Below are 20,041 nucleotides of genomic sequence, written 5' to 3'. Positions count from 1 at the left end.
CCCCCTCCCTCCCAAATCCACCGCTTCCGCGCCGGTGTCACACCCCCCTCTCCCGAGGGACGGGCACTGTCCCGCTCAGAGCCTTGTCTGATCTGAGCTCCTGTAATCAAAAGCTTTAATCTTTGGACCACTGACATATTAAAGCTACGAAAGATTAAAGGAAGAAATTCCAGCGAGCGTCCTAAAGCTGTGGTACTGGGCCAGCCTGTGTTTGTCCGTCAGAGAGCATGTACACAATTACTCGAGTACACACACACACACACACACGGTCGCATATGCATACACACACACACACACACACACACGCACACATGCATATGCATATACATACATGCATATTTATACCTGCCACAAATACACACACACACACACACATGCATATGCATACATACACACAAACACGAAGAGGAGCACTGAAAGATTACATTATATTATTTTCAAACTGCCAGGATCAGTGAGTAGTTAACGTACAGTAAACATACAACACATATCTGTAAATGTACAACAGCATTTTCTGTGGTGGGGAAGTGCTGTCTGGGTCCCTTGTGTTCGCTTCCTTTAATTTTACTGAAAATCTGCCTTTTTCTGTCATCTTTCTCCTTAACCATGTGGTCTTCCTTCACACCAATTCATGGGACAGTCACTGTCAGCCTATCGAGCATAAATAAAGATGCGTTGTGAAATATGTGGCTTGATTTTCTTTTTCTTTTTTTTTTCCAGAGGCTGAATACGCAGGGCCATATTTTGCATGTTTTTATTCTGACGGGGATCCGTCGTCAGTTTGCAGCGCTGCAGGCTGCTCGGCCCGAGCATCTCACAAGAGCGCCGGAAACGTGAATGAAAACAAGAAAACCGAGAGACGGCAGTCAGTCTCACCTCGCTGTCTCGGGCTGAATTTTGGAGAGGCGTACACGCTTTCGTTGTACTGTGTGTCCTGACCACCCACTGTACTTTAAAAAAAAATTTGCTCTATACATTTGACTCAAGAAAAACGTCCCCCTCACCCCTGGCCACGGCTCAGAACAATCGCAATTCCAGTTCTTACGAACGTTTTCCAAAAATACATTTTTCTATGAATCACCCATTCTCGACTCTTTTTTTCCCCAGCTCTGTTGTAGAGAGAGATGGGGAGGAGGGGGAGAGGGAGAGACAGGTTGAAGAGCGCTATGAGTCAGTGACTTCACTTCACAGAACAGCCGGTCTCGAACCTTGAAACTAGGAGGTGATGTCAATCATCAAGCCGCCTCTCTCACCAGCACACGCTCTCTCCCATGCAGGGCAGGGAGGGGGGGGGCGGGGCCGGCGGTGCCAGGATGGGGGAGGGGATGCAGATATAATGTCATTATCTCCTCCATCTCTGATGAGAGGTGAGAGAAAAAAGGAATTATTCACCAGCGTGTCTCTGCTACCATCAGTCCATGAACTAGCTGAAAGAGATTTGTATCTAGTTGATTCTGGCCCCAGCAGCTACTACTACTTCCACTAATAATAATAATAATAATAAGCAGAAGAAGAAGAAGAAGAAGAAGAAGAAGAAGAAGAAGAAGAAGAAGAAGAAGAAGAAGAAGAAGAAGAAGAAGAAGAAGAAGAAGAAGAAGAAGAAGAAGAAGAACAACAACAACAACAACAACAACAACAACAACAACAACAACAACAACAACAACTTTTATTATTATTATTATTATTATTATTATTATTATTATTATTATTATTATTGTTGTTGTTGTTATCATTATCATCATCATATCCATATTCATTATACAAATAAAAATGGCACTCCAGGTGAGGTAGTATTGTTTCTTATTGTTTCCCTGTGGGGAGGGGGGAGGGGTGTGCATTTTCAATCTTGATCTGAAACCATCTGCTTCCTCTGACAGCTGGGCGTTAAGGGTCTGTGCATCAGAGGCGCTGTGATTAGGATGAGGTCATTACAGCCTGCGGACCTCCCTCTTACCTACCCCCAAAGAAACAGCGAGAAGAAAACCTACCCCTAAAATCTACCCCTTACCTACCCCCAAAGAAACACTGAGAAAACAATTCACATATGGAGTGCCATTTTTATTTGTATAATGAACATATATTGATTACAGGTAAAAATATATATATATATATAAAAGAAGGGGAAAGACTGGAAATGTATATCTCCTTAAGTTCAAGCTTCTGGTCTGAAAATATGAATGATGAAAAAATTCAAGTAATTCGCACCCCACAATAATTCTTGTGAGAGTTGCTGAAAGCTCTTTTTACCCCGATACAGATGGAGGACCAGATAAGGAACAGAGGGGTGAATGGGGGGGGGGGGGGGGGGGGGGGGCGCTCGGTGAAATCGCAGAACATGATGAAGTAGTTTTCCATTGTTTCGCCTTTTTCCTCCTCGTTAACATAAATTAAAGATCACCGTGAGCTTCCTGAGGACTTTATCAGATTTGCCGCGTGATTAAATAAATGAAATTAATATTTGATAAGGACGATACGCGGCTTTCATAGAAACGAGTGGAGCCTGCTTGAGCCTGTCGGACTGGGACATTATCCGATTCCAAAAAAAAAGAGCAGCACTGGTTTCTTCTTTAATTGGGGGGGGGGGGAGGAGTCGGCACAGGGGCAGGTTTTTTGTAAGCTGCTGTAGGGACGTCATGGTAGACTAGGCCCTAAAGCCATTTCTCAAATAAGCGACTATAAGACTGGACACCTGCTGTCCCACCCAGACAGGCCGGGCAGAGGGGTCCTCTGATTAAACTGAGCCTGTAAATTGGACGGCCTGCTTCCTTTGTCCCGGACACGGATCCCCCTGCGCCTGGTGCTGTGTGGGCGTCGCCAAAGGGAACAGCAGCCCCCCCCCCCCCCCCCCCCCCCCCCCGCCTCCTCTGACATTCACTGACATTTCAGTCAAAATTTCACTTTGTCTTCTCCCTCTCCTCCCATTGTCAATAAAGAATCAGGATGTGCGTTTTCCACGCAGCCGTGGGTTTGGGCTTCTAAGCAAATTTAGCCATATGGCACAGATAGGCGTATGTGTGGATGAATTTGCTGACTGTCCCAACTTTACCAACCCACCCCCCCCCCCACCAACTCCCCCTTCACCCCACCATCCAGATCCCTAACTTCATATGTCGTACATATTCCCCAAGAAAGTAAAGATAGAAAGAGTGGAAAGCGAGAGAGAGAGAGAGAGAGAGAGAGAGAGAGAGAGAGAGACAGACAGAAAGTGAGAGTGTGCACTGTGATAAAATAGATTTCCCTTTTGTGTTGCCATGGTGACAGTGATGGCAGTGACTGATTTCCTGTACAACAAGTATAGCTGGGAGGTAAGAGAGAGAGAGAGAGAGAGAGAGAGCGAGAGAGCGAGAGAGAGAGGTGTTCTCTATTTGCTGAGTCCGTATGTTTTTGACTGTGTTTGTACTGATTTTGCCAAATGTAACATTTCTGTGAATGTCTGTGTGGCGTTTCAATACACAGGCCTTCAATTAAAATGAAATGTTTGTGATACAAATTGACAGGTGATATTACATTTTTCTTAAAAATGCCACCAACAGAAAAGAGCAAGAGATTTCCATTCCATAAAAGATGCATGTTTATATCTACCGGACATTAAACAGAACTTTTTTTTGAGAGCTCAAATTTGCTGATGTCAGAACAGCCTCGTGTTGAACTCACACGATAAGCACGCACAGGGAGGAACAGAACGATCTGCACTACGTTTTCCATTGTAAAAATACTGAAAGCTACCATAAGCGTGTGAGGTATCTGTTTCAGACATCATCGGGGGAGCGATGGGCGTGTCTCTGTGTGTGTGTTTGAAAGATACACAGAGAAGGAGTTGGGGGGCGGGGCCCTGTACTTAGACTCTTCTGAAACTACCAATTTTTCCAGGCAAAAGAAAATATCTTTGCTGTAAAACTGAACAGTAAAAAGAAATACGTGTAATGTGCCAGGCCTGAAGCATGTACGTATATATTCAAAAGTTTTTTTGTTCTGAGTAGTGGAAATGTAATTTTAAAAAGTCATTTAGTTTTCAGAATGTTAACCTATTATGGCTGTTCCACCATTATGAGAATGTATGATAGTAATCTGGAGTTAATCCCTTTAAAGTAGGTTTTTTGAAAAATTCCTTTTTTTTTTTTTTTAATTTCAGGTCAGTGTTCTAACACACACAAGAATGACTAGTTAAGGACATTCTACTCATGTATGTGTGGTCATACACCTTAAAGGGTTAACAGCATTTGACAGCACCTCTTTAAGGTTGTCACAGAGGACAGCAGCGAGGAGGAATGTGACGGGTATGTCGCACCTCCATGGCACTCCGAATCGGGAGCGCAAGAAGAGCAAAGGTGTTGGGAACGCGTGAGCCCCCCACCCCCCCCACCCCCCACCCACACCCCAGGCAGCTCTCCACTCAGCGGAACCCACCAGTGCCGGGTGTTCCGGAACGCTGATGCGGAAAACTCCTGGGACGCGCGGCGAACACTGACACCCAGTGGCCAGCCTCTGCAACGTCCCAAATCAGGTCTGTTCATCGTGGATTTGTCCTTTGTGCAAAGTACAAAGGGAATCGTTTTTGCATAATGATGCCGGGGGGATCACAGCGAGTGCTCTTTCACGTGATTGGCTGTTGAAACGCATTGGTTTTTTTTTTTTTTTGGTGATAAAACATGATAGCGGAGTATATGCCATGTGATTTCGATTAAGCATGGTATAAGTGGTATTGGTGATGTGGCAGTGTTGTACTTATATCAATACAACATTGCCACATCACCAATACCATTTATACAAGTGGTATTGGTGATGTGGCAGTGTTGCATTAGTACAAGTGATATTGGTGATGTGGCAGTGTTGTATTGGTATAAGTGATATTGGTGATGTGGCAGTGTTGTATTGGTATAAGTGGTATTGGTGATGTGGCAGTGTTGCATTAGTACAAGTGATATTGGTGATGTGGCAGTGTTGTATTGGTATAAGTGGTATTGGTGATGTGGCAGTGTTGTATTGGTGTAAGTGATATTGGTGATGTGGTAGTGTTGTATTGGTGTAAGTGATATTGGTGATGTGGCAGTGCTTTATTGGTATAAGTGATGTGACAGTAACTGGTGCTGCATTCCTACCAGATCAGACGGCAAATGGGAGCTTCAGGTTCCAGACTGGTGTCTTATGGGACAACAGAGATGCATCAGCCCACTGGACTAAAGTGCTCGGTGTGTCTGCACGTGTGTGTGTGTGTGTGTGTGTGTGTGTGTGTGTGTGTGTGTGTGTGTGTACGTGTGTATGAGAGATAGAAAAGGGGCAGTTAAAGCTTTAGTGGGCTGTTTACAAGAGGCAATAAAAACATTGGAATTGAAAGCACATTGCAATAAAATTATTATTTTTTATTATTTATTTGCGTTTCTCTTACTGGCATTCCAAGAAGATGGTGTGATGAGATCAAGATGGGACCATATGACCGCTTGCTCTTGGGAATTCAATGCACAGTAACAGAAAGGCTATGTATTATCCTTTTTGTCCAGCAGAGGGCAGGGTCTCCACATCGGCCACCGATGCAGAACACGCATAATGTCAGCAGGTGTCAGTGTCGTTCCGTAATGAAGTTTACCTGGGCTGTTACTCCACCGTCTGAATATCGTCTTTGTGATATTGCCATTTCTGGAAGTTAGTAGTGATGTGTTTGCATACAGTCAAGCATACAATAACTTAGAAAACCATTTATGCACCAACATTTAAAAATAAATGTCACAAATTTTAAATGTGCATTCATATGAATATTATTGTGAATTCAATAACGGACTCAAATGTTTGGCTTTGGCAAATAAATGTACCTTTTTATTGTCTATTTCTGAAAACACGTACCTGAAAGGCACACACTGGACTTCATTTTTACAAAAGCATTTCACTATAGGGGGTTCACAATATTTCACTTTGAAGGTTCTTGCAGAATGATGTGAGATCCTTTCACAGAAAGGACTATCGGTGCTTTGAGCAGGTACACAGATGCTGCTAATTCATAAGTATAACAATGTATATAAGTCACAAAAAGGAAAGAAACAAATAATATGAAACAGACTGAAGTAATTCATGGCAATGCACAAACTGGTATAATATCATGGTAACATACCAATAACTCAACAGTGCAACCATCAAAGACAGTTTCACACCAATGTGTGAGCAAAAATGTTTCCTTTCTTCTCTGATATCCATGTAGTGGTGGAAAAAAATTCATGAACACACAGAGGCAACATAATGCCTCCCTTACTGGAATATATACCTTACCTATTTCTATGCACTGTGCTCATTGGCTAAGAGGCCCAAGGAGGCTGTTTGCTTGCTTGTTTGCTTGTTTGTTCGTTTTAATTTCTTGAATAAACGAGGGCAGTCTGTCTCCTTCGCCACCACTTCATCAGGCTGATCTAGTCTCTGCTCAGGAGGTACAGGCAAGGCCTGTGGCAGAGCTGTCCAAGCTTGGCTGCAGACTGGTGAGGAGGGAGAATCCCGTCTGCAGTCCAATCTCAATGCAAACGATGTGAAAGAATGCAGCCTTTATTTTCCGTCCAGACCCACCTCCACAGACCCTCAGCTGGACAATCAAATGCCCACTTCCTCGTTCCAGCATTTGTTGATTTATTTTACTTCAGGCGTAAGCTAGTGGGCAAGGCTGGAACACTTTGTCTAGCATATGTTGTTTGCTTTTTTTCATTTAAAAAAAAAAAATGTAACTGGCATCCCTACAGCGCATAATGTACTGGCTTTATAAATGGGGTGTGGCTTCTCAGTCACCCAAAACTGCATTCCTGGGTCCTGTCCATGATCTACTCTCATTAACTGAAAAGTGAAAATGTAACTCAGAATGTTGTTTTATTGGAATATGGGGTAAACAAAAAAAAAAAAAAAACAGGAGTAGAGTTTGCTTTCAGGCTGTTGTGGGGAATTTTACTGGCTCAGACTGTACTTCTGCTGAGTACTGGAGAGGGAGATCTGTGCTTGATTTGTCGGGTCTATAAGGTGAACGTGCATGCCGGAGAGCAGCAAAGGATCTCCCTCAGCCAGAAAGTACCGTCTTTCACAACACTCAGCATTTTCCAAATATTAACAGCTGTGCAGATTTTCAATAGCTACAGTGGGACGTCTCCTCTGGTAATTCACCTCAAAAGGAAGATGGAGAATGAATCTGGTAAAGGTAAAAAGTTCGGTAGAGGAGTAGATACTGAGAACACCAAAACAAGAGCCTCGAGCGAGTCTGACAAGGACAAAACTTAATACTGTCGCCGACCTCATCCTTAATACTGACCAACACGGACTGCACACAACAAAGAATATATGCTCACCATATATAACTGATTTGTTCTCTAAAATGGTTCATATAAAAATACTAGTGTTCAAAGTTATATTAATTAAAAAAGAAAAGAACAACAAAAAATCTGTAGAAATAATTTCCAGTTGTAATAATAATAATAATAATAATAACAACAATTATAATAACGACAAAAATAAAAAATAAAACAAAAATGTTTCGTGAATTGCGCAGCACAGAAAAACTGACAGAGTAGATTTTCTCCGCTTATAAAAATGGCTTCGACATCAGTCTGGTCGTCACGGCGATAGCGACAGGCTTGTTCCAGGCTGTCGGGAGCGAGCCGGTATGGAGAGGCGTGTTTGAGCACATAGCGCTCCGGGGCTAGAGCTCGCTCACTGAAAACCCGCTGGAGACGTGCGCTGTAGCAGAGCTGGAGAACGCCGCGGGCTCTGCCCAACCGCATTCCACTGCCATGAAACGGCAGTTTAAACAGCAAAGATCCATCTGAGGCCTTCTGAACCAACGGTGACATCATTTCTCCTGCCTCTCTCTGCTCTTCCAAGTCCAAATGCTGTGGCGAGAAGGAACGGGAATGGGAGACTCACATAAAACACATAAAATGACACGTGATCGCCATGGCTACGGATAAAGAAATGCCACAGCGCAGGGCAGCTCATAACACGGATGCGTTTCGTGTCCCTCGTGCTGCGGCTTCTCTGGGTGAGACCTACTCTGCCCGCGCTGCGATTGTCGAGGCAAATTTACGATTCGAGGATCTGCATAGAGCTAAAAAGGCACATAAGGCTTTTATGGCAGTTTTTTTCTTAAGAGGAAAACCGTTCCATGTAGAGGAAATTGGCACGATGCACTTCCTGGCAAACAAAATGGCGGCACGGGGTCACGCACAAGGATTACACGGCGAGAGAGGGAAGACAAGAGTGTGTGGTCCTTTTCAGTCACCAACCCTTGAGCCGGACATTCCGAACAGCGCACCCCTTGTGGCGTTTGAATGGAACTGTGCATTTTAAACCGTGGCGTTTCACGGGTTGCCCACGTCAGCCCGCGGTGAGGTCACGCTCGGGCCAGCTCGCGCACGGCACTGCGGTGCCCGTGCCGAGCTGCTCGGGCGCGTGGCTCCTGTGAGGCTTATCTTTGGTTTGCGTTTGGCGTTTTTGGGCTCCTCGGCGCTCTGAGGTGGCCCCTGATTCGGGGGCCCCGCGCGGGGAACGGGGGGGGGGAGCGCGTGGGCGGGTCTTCGCTTTAAGGAGAGCGGCGCTGAAGGCCGAGGTGCAGCGCGGCGGGAAAAGACGGCTGACAGAAGCGAACGGCCTAACGGAGGCGGGGCCTCGGGTCAGAACCGCCCTCAGGGGCCCAGCGGACGGGCGGCCTGGCCTCCGGGGGTCAGCGTCAGGGTCGCAGCGACCTCAGGACAGGCTGAACAGACCCGGCGCTGGGGGGGGGGGGGTCCGGGCAGAACACGACCGCGTCTTCAGCTGTCTGGGCCCCCCCCCAGCAACGCCGTGACTTCAGCGTGTGGAGTCCCTCCCTCCGTAAAGCCGCTCCCCTTTCGCGTGCGGCTACAGAAGGGCATGCTCCGCCCCACGGGGGATTCAGTCAAGCGCTTTCTTTGTTAAAAAAATAAAAATAAAAAATAAAAAAACACACAGAGTGTTAACAGAATCCAGTTCCTCGACCGTCCCCTCGGTTCCCTTTTAAATTCCATTTACGCCCAGCGCCACGGCGGGGACTCAAAAATCCGTCCCCATGGAAACGGCACAAGTGAAATCACAATGGGTGTGGGAGCGTGCCTTTTAGCACATCTGCGGAATTCATCTGCATCCATTTTAAGGTTCCCCACGGTTCCCTCCCTCCCTCTCTCTCTCCCGCTGGCCGCCAGGCTGCCGCAGACTCCAGGCAGACCCACGCTGTAACAGATAACCACGACCCGCGCCAAGCGCCTCTAGTCTCTACACACGCAGCACGCGCCGGTCTTCCCAGCATGCCGTTGGAGGGTTTCGCGGAGCCCGGCTCTTCGGAACACCTCCCCACCCCCCTCAGCATAACAACACCAGGCCCGTCTGGAGAGGGGGGGGCTGTCGTCGCCGCCGTCACACCACGAACTCGGGGACCTCGTCGGTGGTGAGGTCCAGGGAGAAGTACTTGCTGGTCCTCTTGATGGGGAAGGCGGGGTTCTCGCGGATGGCAGCGCACTGCTCCGCCAGGCCCTGGCAGCCGGCGTCGCTCAGCTCGCGGGCGCAGCCGAAGGTGTAGCTCTGCGCCGTGTCCTGGCACAGCTCCGCCCACTGCAGGCAGCCCTTGTGGTACAGCCGCACGTCGTCCAGGGACTGGCTGTGCCGGTCGGCGGACGTCTGCGGCTTCCTGCTTCCCGCCGTCTGCCGGGGAAATACGTCACGAGTCAGGAAACGCAGTCGGAGGGAAAGGAGGGAACAGCGAAAGAGTGAGGGGGGTGTAGTAAAAGGGTTAGGGAACTGGCCTTGCAGCCAAAGGGCTGCAGGTTTGATTCCAGGGTAAGACACTGCTGTTGTACCCTTGAGCAAGGTACGTAACCCTGTATAACGTATCCAGCTGTATAAATGGGTAAATGGGGGGCTATATATAAGGTATAGGGTGAAACCAAAATGTACAGATGCATATAAATACCCTTTAATATGCACAGTATCTGCATTTTAACCAAATATGAACTGTTTTATTGCAAATCTAAAATTGTGGAGTACAGAGCCAAATCAAAAAAAAATACATGCCTCTGTCTCAAAGATTATGGAGGGCACTGTAGGTAAATGCAAATGTTATGTAAGTTCGCTCTGGATAAGAGTGCTTGCTAATTGTCCGTATTTGTTGTGCTACCATTTTTTAACAGGATACCAGAAATAAGAGGGAAAATCAGATTTGAAACTGACTGCTGTTGGTAGGAGTGGGTCTACAGACATACCTAACTGATATAGTGCCTTACACCAGACTCACCTGAGGGAGGGACTCGATGCTCTGGCCGTGCATCTTCACCACAGTCTCTGAGGAGCTGGACGTAGAAGAGCTGACGTCCTTCACAATGAGCCCTGTGGCAAACAGGAAAGGCACACTGTCAGCGATCAGTGGCTGACCAATCAGCATCCAGACAGACATGGGCTAAACCAATCACCATATTCTGTCGTCAAGCACAGAATCCGATTACACACCCGAGTAGCCGTTTGTCTGCCCGGATGTCAGCATGTCCTCAGTGATGTGAATGCACAGGTCTTGACTGAGCTCCAGCGCGAGCTCGTGGAGCTCCTCGTAATCCTTGGGGTCATCGACCAGCATCTCAATCTCTGTGACAACGGAGAGACAGAACATCAACTCTCCTCTAAGGCAACGACTGTGAAATACATGAGAAAGTGGACTGCTGGACTGACAGAGACGTCACGTGCTAGCATACCATCCACCTGCATACAGCAACACGTTTATACAGAGCCACTCGATCAGTGAAGCTTATGTTGTCTTGAACAATTCCCATAAACAACAGATTTCAGTAGATAAACAGTTGATTATGTGCTGAGATAGATCCAGTATTATATTTCTGATGCCATCCATTCTACTGCTACTTTACGCCAGGCCAGCCAATGGAGGATGAACTCCCCCTCTATAGTCAGGCTGCTCCCAAAATTTCTTCCCCAACGGGGAGTTTTTTTGCACCACCGTTAAAGTGTTTTTTGCTTCCCACCGGGGAGCTGTTTTTACCTCACTCTCTTCCTTCAGTTTCTCTGTAAAGCGTCTTAGTGACAGTCGTCGGTAAAAAGCGCTAGACCAATAAAACTGATTTGATGATTTGATTTGATAGTTTCAGGCAGCGCACAGAAGCGCCCAGGCCGGCGTCTGAATATGCGAACGGGTGCCTTGTAGGGATAGTGGAGGTGCATTGTGGGATAGTGAAGGTGCATTGTGGGATAGCGGAGGCGTCACACGCGGCAGGGCGGCTCACCGTCGTCGTCCAGGATGCGGTCCTTGCCGCCGCTCTCCACGCCGGAGGTGTGCGAGCTGCCGTGGCTGGTGGTGGAGCTGCTGCAGGTGCGCAGCGGGCGGTGGGGGGCCTGGCCCGCGGTGCGGAAGCTGTCCGCCTCGATGCCCGAGGTGTGCGAGCTGCCCTGGCTGGCCATGGAGTGGCGGGACAGGCGACGCTTGTGGCGCGACACGCTCCCCATGCTGCTCCCGCTGGCCCGGGACCGCTTGTCCAGCTGGTCCATGTCCAGCTCCAGGGCGTCGCTGATGTACGACTCCCGATACTGCTTCTTCTCTGGGGGGGGGAGGGGGAGTAAAACAGAGGGGCATTCACTCCACTATTCTACTCTGACTTTACAGAGCACATACCTGTTATATCTGCACAGTATTAACATTGAACTTTACCCTAGAAAAACAGACTTCAAGGCTTCAGTGGCAAGCCCAGCCCATAGACAGGTTATTTCTTGAGGGGGGCAAAAAAGTATCTATCAATCTAACCTCCGTCAGTTGTATGTGTTTGCCTGTTCCGCACACATACTTCAACAGGGCTCTGCTTGCATTTTAGGAGTATTTGCTCCTGAGAATTGACGTGTGCCAACTGGAAAAAATAATTTGGATGCACCAGAGTGCTCCTCGATTTTTTCAGCTTAGCAGTACACGCGCTCTTTGGAAAACAGAGATACTTCAGCAGTGTCATTACACTGACAGGCACTGACTGTGACCCACAGACATTAGACGGGTGGCAGTCTAGCAGACAGACAGGCCGTCTATCCGAGCGACAGGCGGGCTGAGGGTACCTTCGTTCTCCTCCAGCCTGCGGACCTGCTTCAGCAGGGGCTGCAGGTTCATGTAGAGGCGGTGGCTGTTGCTTAGCAGCTGGAGCAGGTGTCTGGACCGGGTCGGGCAGCCCGTGTAGTAGATCAGCTTCCGGGCCGACGGCAGCCCATCCGGGAGGATCTCAAACTTCTTCCCCTGGAGGAGGAAGAGGAGGAAGAGGATGAGGAGGAGGGCATCAAACGCTGGGAAATACTTAAAGTATGTCATTACGGGATGGAGCAGTTTGGTTTGGTCCAAATCGCTGTTTTCTGTAATTGAATACAGGTCTGTGTTCAGGATTTTAGTAGTGCGGCCTTCTGCGTGGGCATAATGCTCCTGCCAGTGATCACGTATAGGAAGCAGCCAATGGGCGACTGACAGCCGAGCGGAGCGAGCACGTGTTTCTATATTTGTAAAATGGCCGTTCCCTCTGTTAGCATTCTAGCACCGTCTGTAAAATGAAGAGATATTTGCCACAGCAATAAAAGTGTCATGGTGAAATGTTTTACGGGAAATTTATGGGAGAGTGCGAGTAAAGATGTATGTGCTTGATCTTCACCGGAGAGAAAAAAACAACAGACAGAGACAGCACACGCAATATAGTTTTCTAGTTTGTTCAGGGGGAAAGAACAGTCGAGACATGTTAGAAGTAGCTGTCAAAATTAAACCAAAACAACAAAAAGAAGTTTTAGCATTGTACCAGGCCATAAATAGTGGGGAAAAGTGCCGGAGAAAAACTCTCGTTGACAGGCAGAAAACAGGATTACCCTACAGTGCCATATTTTACTTCGGTTCAATACGACGTTCTGCAAGGATATGCAGTTTTAAAGACGCAACCTTGCATAAACGTGCTGGGCGGCACTTTTTGCCAATAGAATCTCATTTTCGGTTAATACACCCTTTCATCCCAAAAGTGGTGTTGTCAGGATCTTGGAGGTCAACCAAAAGGGAGCCAAAAAAGCTTATTTTTGTGTCAGCACAGAGAGAGAGGCGCTAAGGTTCACGCGATTGAGGTCAGGCTCCACTCAACACACTGCTAAAAGAGAAACTCACCATTCTCTTTAAAAGGGATGACACTACTTTTTTCTGTGTATATGTTTTAAGGTTTTAATCTTTTTTCTACCACCTGTAGTAAACCACACACATATCTGAGAGCTCTGCAACTACTTCTATTCTATTATCTGTCTTTAAACAGCAATGCATAATTGAGGTATATTTACATGTGTGTTAAGCAATGACTGTGGATGTAGCCTCCTTTCTTATGACACTGTCACTGGGGGCAAGTCATGTTATGCTTACACTGAGCAGGCGTAGACTTGGACAACAGACAGTCTTTATGATGCGTTTGAACTTTTTGGGCAGACAGCCAAAGGGCACATCCACGTTGAACTCCATTTGGCCCCCAGACTGCCAGATTTGGCCCTGGGGCCCCGCAGTTACACAGTGCCAGCCCACAGACCCCCTCGTCCCCGACTACTGAGGCACCTGCTCTCTACAGTGACGTGCGTCAGCGCAGAACAGACGACAGCGGCTCACGAGGACGCAGAACCACAGCTGCTAAATCCAGTTAATGCTAAGTGGAATTACGGTAATGCTGAAATCTGGCAGTGTGGGATTTTTTGACTTGGGGCAGAGACGAACAGGCAGACAGCGAAGGAAGAGGGAGCCCCAAGGGTTTCCATCCCAGCCTGCCTCGGGAAACATATCGCCACACCGTTACCGTTCGCTTACCGCGGGACGGCCTGATCCGGGGTCAGTTTACAAAGACCGCGTTTCCGCCCGCGATCCATCCACACAGCTGGATGTTTACTGCAGAGCTATGTCGAGCTCAGGGGCGTGAGGGCCGAGGTCCAGCGATGTGATCATTACCCCACACTGTGGCTTTGAGGATGAATCGGCCCCAGTGGACTGGCTCCTCTCTGACCACACACAGAGCCCACGTGCGGGCCACACAGCAGGGCTGAAGAATAATGTCCAACTGGCCACCGATAACGGAAATATTCCGTCTCCTCATAAGAGTGTCCATTACTGGCTATGAGCCGCTGCATGTACTGCTGCTTGGGGCTTTGGCTGGATCCCCTCTGCCAGTAAAGCCTTTCCAACCGTCCTTTCCCAGCCTTCCAGAGAGCGGTGGAGCGGGGCCACACATCCACACCGAAAAAAACCCCAACTTCGTCAGAGAGGCCGTGTTTAACCTCAGGACCCCACCCGTCCCACCCGCCCGCCCGCCCGCCCGCCCGCACAGCACTTTCAGTCTCAGAACAACCGCGCCCAATTAGGACGAGCGACCCCACCCACGGACCGGACCGCACCCGGCATAGCGACCGAGGCCCAAAACCTTCGTCATCCCCTCCCGCGAGCGGGCCCCACGCGGCTGGGAAGCAGCTGGAGGCGCGGGAAGCGGTGGAAGGGCTTACCTCAGCCTGCCTGCTTAAAAAAAGCTCCCCAAACACATCTGCTGTTTACCGGGCTCTCCGCAGGCCCGGGTGGGACCGCCCCCAGGGGCCGTCCTCACCCAATAAAACCCAAAACCAGCTCCCGCCCCTGCCATTATAAACAGACTGAATCAGCCGCTCGACAGACCATAATGCACTCAGCAGCCCTGAGAGCCTTCCTCTCAGACTGTCTCAACGACAGACAAGCGCTCCCCATCTACAGGGGGCCATGTTTACCACTGCATCTGATTCGCTGATTTAAATTTAATTTAGCCGTTGCCCTTTCACTCCGACAACCTAAATCAACAGACTGAAGAGAACTCCCGCAGTTCTCTTCCTCTACAAAACCAACGGCCGTTTTCATTATCAGACGCACTTCAGTAGTCACAGCTTCTGTGTATGAGAAGGGTAGCAGATAATCTGTCTGACACAGAGGAGTGGTACTCTGTACATAAGGGGTTCATCCGTCCTTTTATCCACAGAGAAGCAGGGAGAGAGAGAGGCGTTGGGTGGGTTTGTGAGGGACAGAGAGAGAGAGAGAGAGAGAGAGAGAGAGAGGCGTTGGGTGGGTTTGTGAGAGAGAGAGAGAGAGAGAGAGAGAGAGAGAGAGAGAGCCACTCCCTGCGCTAGCCGTGTTTTCCTCTCTGTGGATGACTTGCTGGCCGAGGGGCTCTGTCATTCAGTACTGATTAACTGCATAGAATGGCCGAAGGGCGAGAGAGAGAGAGAGAGGGAGAGAGAGAGAGAGAGAGGCCGGCCGAGGAGCCCACAACGTCAAACTTTCCACAACTCCGCACAAAATAGGACTCTTCATAAACATCCACAGCACATTCCAATTGTCCGGAAACTTCTAAAGCTTCCAAGAAGACTTGGAAAAAAGAAGTTTCTCCCTCATTCTCTCACCCATTCTCTCTATCCTTCTCTCTTTCTCTCTCTCTCTCATAGTGCATCCTATCCATATCTAATTCCTTGCAGGCCTGCACTGTGAGGCCCAGAACCACAGGGAATTCTGGGATGCTGCTACTCACCACAAAAACCAGCTTGCCCACGTTGGTCCAGGGAAAATCATACAGGAGTTGTCTCACTGTTCCCACATTCTGAAAACATATTTCATCCAGTTAAACTCACAGAACACACCCATAAAACCAGCCCAGGGCTCCACTCAGTGCAAGATCCATAAACACATACCAACACTTGCACAAGCTCCATCGTTCGCTCAGACAAAAGTGTTGATGCAAAGTCAAATTTGGGGCGTCCCGTACCTGAAATATCTGAATGCCACGCAGGGTCAGTCCCAGGGTCAGCGAGGCATCGACTTCCTTTTTGTCCTGCAGAGGAACGAGGATCACCACCGTGAGCGACACAGGCCTTTCATTTCTGCAGCAGCCAAGTTTAGACACCCCTCTTCAGGAGATGCATTATCCCCTCTAAAAAAAAACTAGGGCAGCTAAATTAAGTCTTCCTCCAGCACCGATGGTGCAGTTCAGCCTTAGATGAAGTGTGAACTTTCTTGTTTGCCTCCTCTAATTAACCCCTACCACCAACCACCCACCAGGTGGAGGTGCTCACATCATATAAGTACCTTTTACCGTTTATTAATTTATTCCTTTACCCCAAGAGGGTATTTTGTGGTCAGAATATTTATGAGCCCCTGTGCGTACTGCAGACCTACTTTCAAGGTGAAGAGACTGCCCGAGAGCTCATATCTGGGTCTGCCAAAAATATAATAAATCATACAGCGAGCGCTCCTAATAGTAAATAGCACAGAGAGCGCATCTCATCCATTGCGGATTTTTTGGGTTCCCCCGCCCCTCACCTTGTAGAGTCTGTAGTAGTGGACAGTGACATCATCCAGCTGGGCAGACTCCTTGATGTACTTGAGGTGGGCCTCGGAGGCGGTGAGGGCAAACTGGTCCTTGTGCATGTTGGGGATGTGCCTCAGGATGTAGTCCCGCCCCCTCTTTGCAATCACCTGGGAAACCAATACCACAGACGGGTTAGGGCATTGACAGCATACTCATAGGACGGCACAAGCCTGCACACATGCACGTGCACACACAAACACACAAACACACACATACACAAACACACACAGACACAAACACATGCACACACACAGACAAACACACATACACATACACACACAGATGCACACACACACACACAGACACAGACAAACACACATACACATACACACACGCACACACATACACAAGTACACGGACAAAGAAACAGACACAAACAAACACTCACACAGGCACAAACAAGCCCACATAAACGGACAGAGATGCACACACACAAACACACCCGCCCACACATGCACGTACACGCACTCCACTCTTTTGTCTAACGTGTGAGAGGAACTCACAGATATGGCAGAGATAACCAGTCTAAACAGAGGTCCACAATAGGCTGAAACTCGTCCAGTAAAAAGTGTTTGGGTGGGAAAATTGCCAGTGATTCTGTGATTTTTGTCAGCTATACGGGTCAGCAGGCAGAAAAGCCTTTTGAAGTCCTCCGGAGACGCAGCCACCGGCCCAGAGGATGCTGGGTAGTAGCGAGCGATACTCCGCAGGCAGGGAGGGGGGAGGAGGGCTGTTGGGTTAATCCAGCTCCCTGCCAAATGAGACAGACGCTCCCCTGACTGAGGCAGTCGGGACCAGGCCTGGACACGGCAGCCAGCGGGTGAATAATCGCGCGCGAGCGTCCGAAAAAGAAAAAAAAAAACCCCCGATGACGCGCAGAGACAGGCTCATTGCCCAACCATTTCCTGCCTCCCTCTTCAAAGGGGTTGATGGGGGCTAAACACAGGAAGAGGGTGCAATCAGATGGGTGGGGCAGGGCAGAAAGGAGGCGGGGGGGGGCGGTTTAGGGAGGGGTGCTGTGAGATCAGAAACAGCGGCTCGCGCTCGAGCGATTCCCCGGGACGGAAGCCCGCGCGCGCGCCACTTCCAGCGCCTAAAATAACGACGAGCGTCCCCGTTCCCCCCCCCCCCCCGAGCTCCGCCCGCTCTAATGAGAGAGAGGGCGTCTCCAGGCGCTCGCCTGCGGTGATTAACGCGGGCGGGAGAGCCGCGAGGTCGCGATCGCGCGCGTCCGAAAACGGCGGGGGAAAGTGGAGGCTAGCGCGAGCGCTAGCGGTTCCTGCGCCAGAGACTTGGGACTTAAACCTGGGGATTTCTGGCTTAATTACACACGGAGGCTTTAAACTACAGCAGCCGAGCCTGAAGGGATCAGCCCGTCCTCAGACTCAACGGACTCCAGCCTCATTCCATTCATTCATACGTACGGCTGCCACTTGTGTGTTGCCTCAGCTTAAGTACTGTAGCCAAATTTACGGCCTCAGCCATTACATTACATTACATTACATTACAGGCATTTAGCAGACGCTCTTATCCAAAGCGACTTACACAACTTTTCACATAGCATTTACATTGTATCCAGTTATACAGCTAAATATATACTGAAGCAATGCAGGTTAAGCACCTTGCTCAAGTGTGCAACGGCAGTGTCTTACCAGGGAATCGACCCTATGACCTTTAGATTACAAGACCAACTCCTTACCCTTTATACTACACTGCCGCCACACAAGACCTAAACTCTGGGACATTATGAGGACAAATTGATAGTCAAATGTATTAAAATGCACGCTGTTTTATGGAGAAGTGCTGAGTGCCATGTTATATGCAAATTCAGGAATGACAATCAGAATACTCATAGCAAGAGTGCAGAGAAGCCAGGGGGCCTGAGATCGACACAAAACACAGAGCAGCACTGCACACAGCAACTCAGCAGAGTGCAACACAGCACAGAACAGCACAGAGAAACACTACAAAGAGCAACACTGCACACAGCAACGCAGCAGAGAGCAACACAACACAGAACAGCACAGAGAAACACTACAAAGAGCAACACTGCACACAGCAACTCAGCAGAGTGCAACACAGCACATAACAGCACAGAGAAACACTACAAAGAGCAACACTGCACACAGCAACGCAGCAGAGAGCAACACAACACAGAACAGCACAGAGAAACACTACAAAGAGCAACACTGCACACAGCAACTCAGCAGAGTGCAACACAGCACATAACAGCACAGAGAAACACAACACAGAGCCACACAGCACAGAACAACACAACATAGAACAACTCAGCAGAGAGCAACACAGCACATAACAAAACCTCATGAAGAAATACTACATAGAGGAACACAGCACAGAGAAACACAGCACATAACACGGCACAGAGAAAAACTACATAGACCGACACAGCACAGAGCACAGCTCAGACTGCGTTAATAATATGGAGCGGTCAACCTCAGGCACCAGCACATAACCGCGAAGCTCGGTCAGCGTACTCACCCAGGGTGGGAAGTAGGCCTCCGGCTCGAAGTATTTCCCAAAGTGCTTATTCCGCTTGAAGTTCCCCAGGTCGGCCTGCAGGGCAAAGGCCGCCAACAGGAAGTAGGCCTCCTCCCGCTGGACGCACTGGGACAGCAGCACCTGCTTCCTCAGGTGCCAGTAGTAATAGTACCTGGCTGCCCGGTCACTGCAAGAAAACAGCGCCATTCGTTTCACTTCGATCACATTGCATTTCCTGATTCCACGGCAACGTACGCTCTTTATCTGCATTTGAGATCTTAAGGTGTGTGTCTGGAGCTCGTGTTAACAGCTTGGCTTTAACTGAGGGCGTACAGCAAGCGCAAATGCCATTACCTTATTAACCTCCCGTTCTCCACGTAATATTGAGCCCTGAAATGAATGATCATCGGTGGACCAAACTGGTCAATTCCCTGTTGAGGAAAAAAAAAATGTTATAATTTGCATGTTGCAAATTATAATCCCTGCATGTCCCGAACACTGAACTAGGTTTACACAACCGACACGATTAAGCCTGTTTTACGGGTTACGTGGGGATTGGAGCCAAGTACTCACAAAGCATCTCAGATCCAGGAACGCTGACCTGGGGTCAGGTTTACCCGACCCGCATCCTAAGCTTATCCATTGTGAGCTAAAAGGGATAACTGACCCCAGACCAGTGCCCCGAGAAGGGGAGGCCCCTTAACGAATACGGGCCCTGTGTGCGTTAATTTAGGCGTAAAAGGAGGAAATGTCAGAAAGTGTGACTCACTTTGCTGGCCTCCCTCTTCCACTCCTTAGGGCAGTACTTGGACAGCTTCTGGCTCAGCTCCATGTAAATGTGCTCATTATCTGAGGGGGAGACGCAAATAAAGGTTAACACCACACACACACACACACACACACACACCACACACACACCACACACACACACACACACACACACACACACACACACAGACACACAGACACACAGACACACAGACACACCACACACACACACACACACCACACATGCATACCCACACGCACGCACGCACGTACGCACGCACACAGACACAGACACACAGGCACACGCACACTCACGCGCACGGACACACACACAGACACAGACACGCACACACACACACACACACACACACACACACACACACACA

General features: G+C 48.8%; 1 protein-coding gene and 1 long non-coding RNA gene across 2 annotated transcripts in view; one reads left to right on the top strand and one right to left on the bottom strand.

Moving 5' to 3' along the window:
- The first annotated feature begins 4,121 nt into the window (after positions 1–4,121).
- Positions 4,122–5,370, top strand: LOC118209289. Its single transcript, XR_004761695.1, has 2 exons — positions 4,122–4,504; positions 5,103–5,370. It is a non-coding gene; the product is annotated as an uncharacterized LOC118209289 (long non-coding RNA).
- A 2,906-nt stretch (positions 5,371–8,276) lies between these two features.
- The window catches only part of frmd6 (FERM domain containing 6), a 32,555-nt gene continuing 20,790 nt past the window's right edge, over positions 8,277–20,041 (bottom strand). Inside the window, exons 4-14 of the mRNA XM_035384500.1 lie at positions 19,657–19,736; positions 19,242–19,318; positions 18,888–19,074; positions 16,340–16,495; positions 15,786–15,851; positions 15,552–15,620; positions 12,070–12,244; positions 11,256–11,567; positions 10,474–10,605; positions 10,262–10,353; positions 8,277–9,672 (exon numbers count right to left, since the gene is read on the bottom strand). Coding sequence (XP_035240391.1) covers positions 9,388–9,672; positions 10,262–10,353; positions 10,474–10,605; positions 11,256–11,567; positions 12,070–12,244; positions 15,552–15,620; positions 15,786–15,851; positions 16,340–16,495; positions 18,888–19,074; positions 19,242–19,318; positions 19,657–19,736 — 1,631 coding nt within the window. The 3' untranslated portion in view covers positions 8,277–9,387. The remainder of the gene's footprint in view (positions 9,673–10,261; positions 10,354–10,473; positions 10,606–11,255; positions 11,568–12,069; positions 12,245–15,551; positions 15,621–15,785; positions 15,852–16,339; positions 16,496–18,887; positions 19,075–19,241; positions 19,319–19,656; positions 19,737–20,041) is intronic.

This window comes from Anguilla anguilla, chromosome 1 (genome assembly GCF_013347855.1).
Source record: "Anguilla anguilla isolate fAngAng1 chromosome 1, fAngAng1.pri, whole genome shotgun sequence".
In the NCBI taxonomy this organism is placed as follows: Eukaryota; Metazoa; Chordata; class Actinopteri; order Anguilliformes; family Anguillidae; genus Anguilla; species Anguilla anguilla.
The sequence above is the reverse complement of the archived record's forward strand: the minus strand, read 5'-3'. Positions and strand labels throughout refer to the sequence as shown.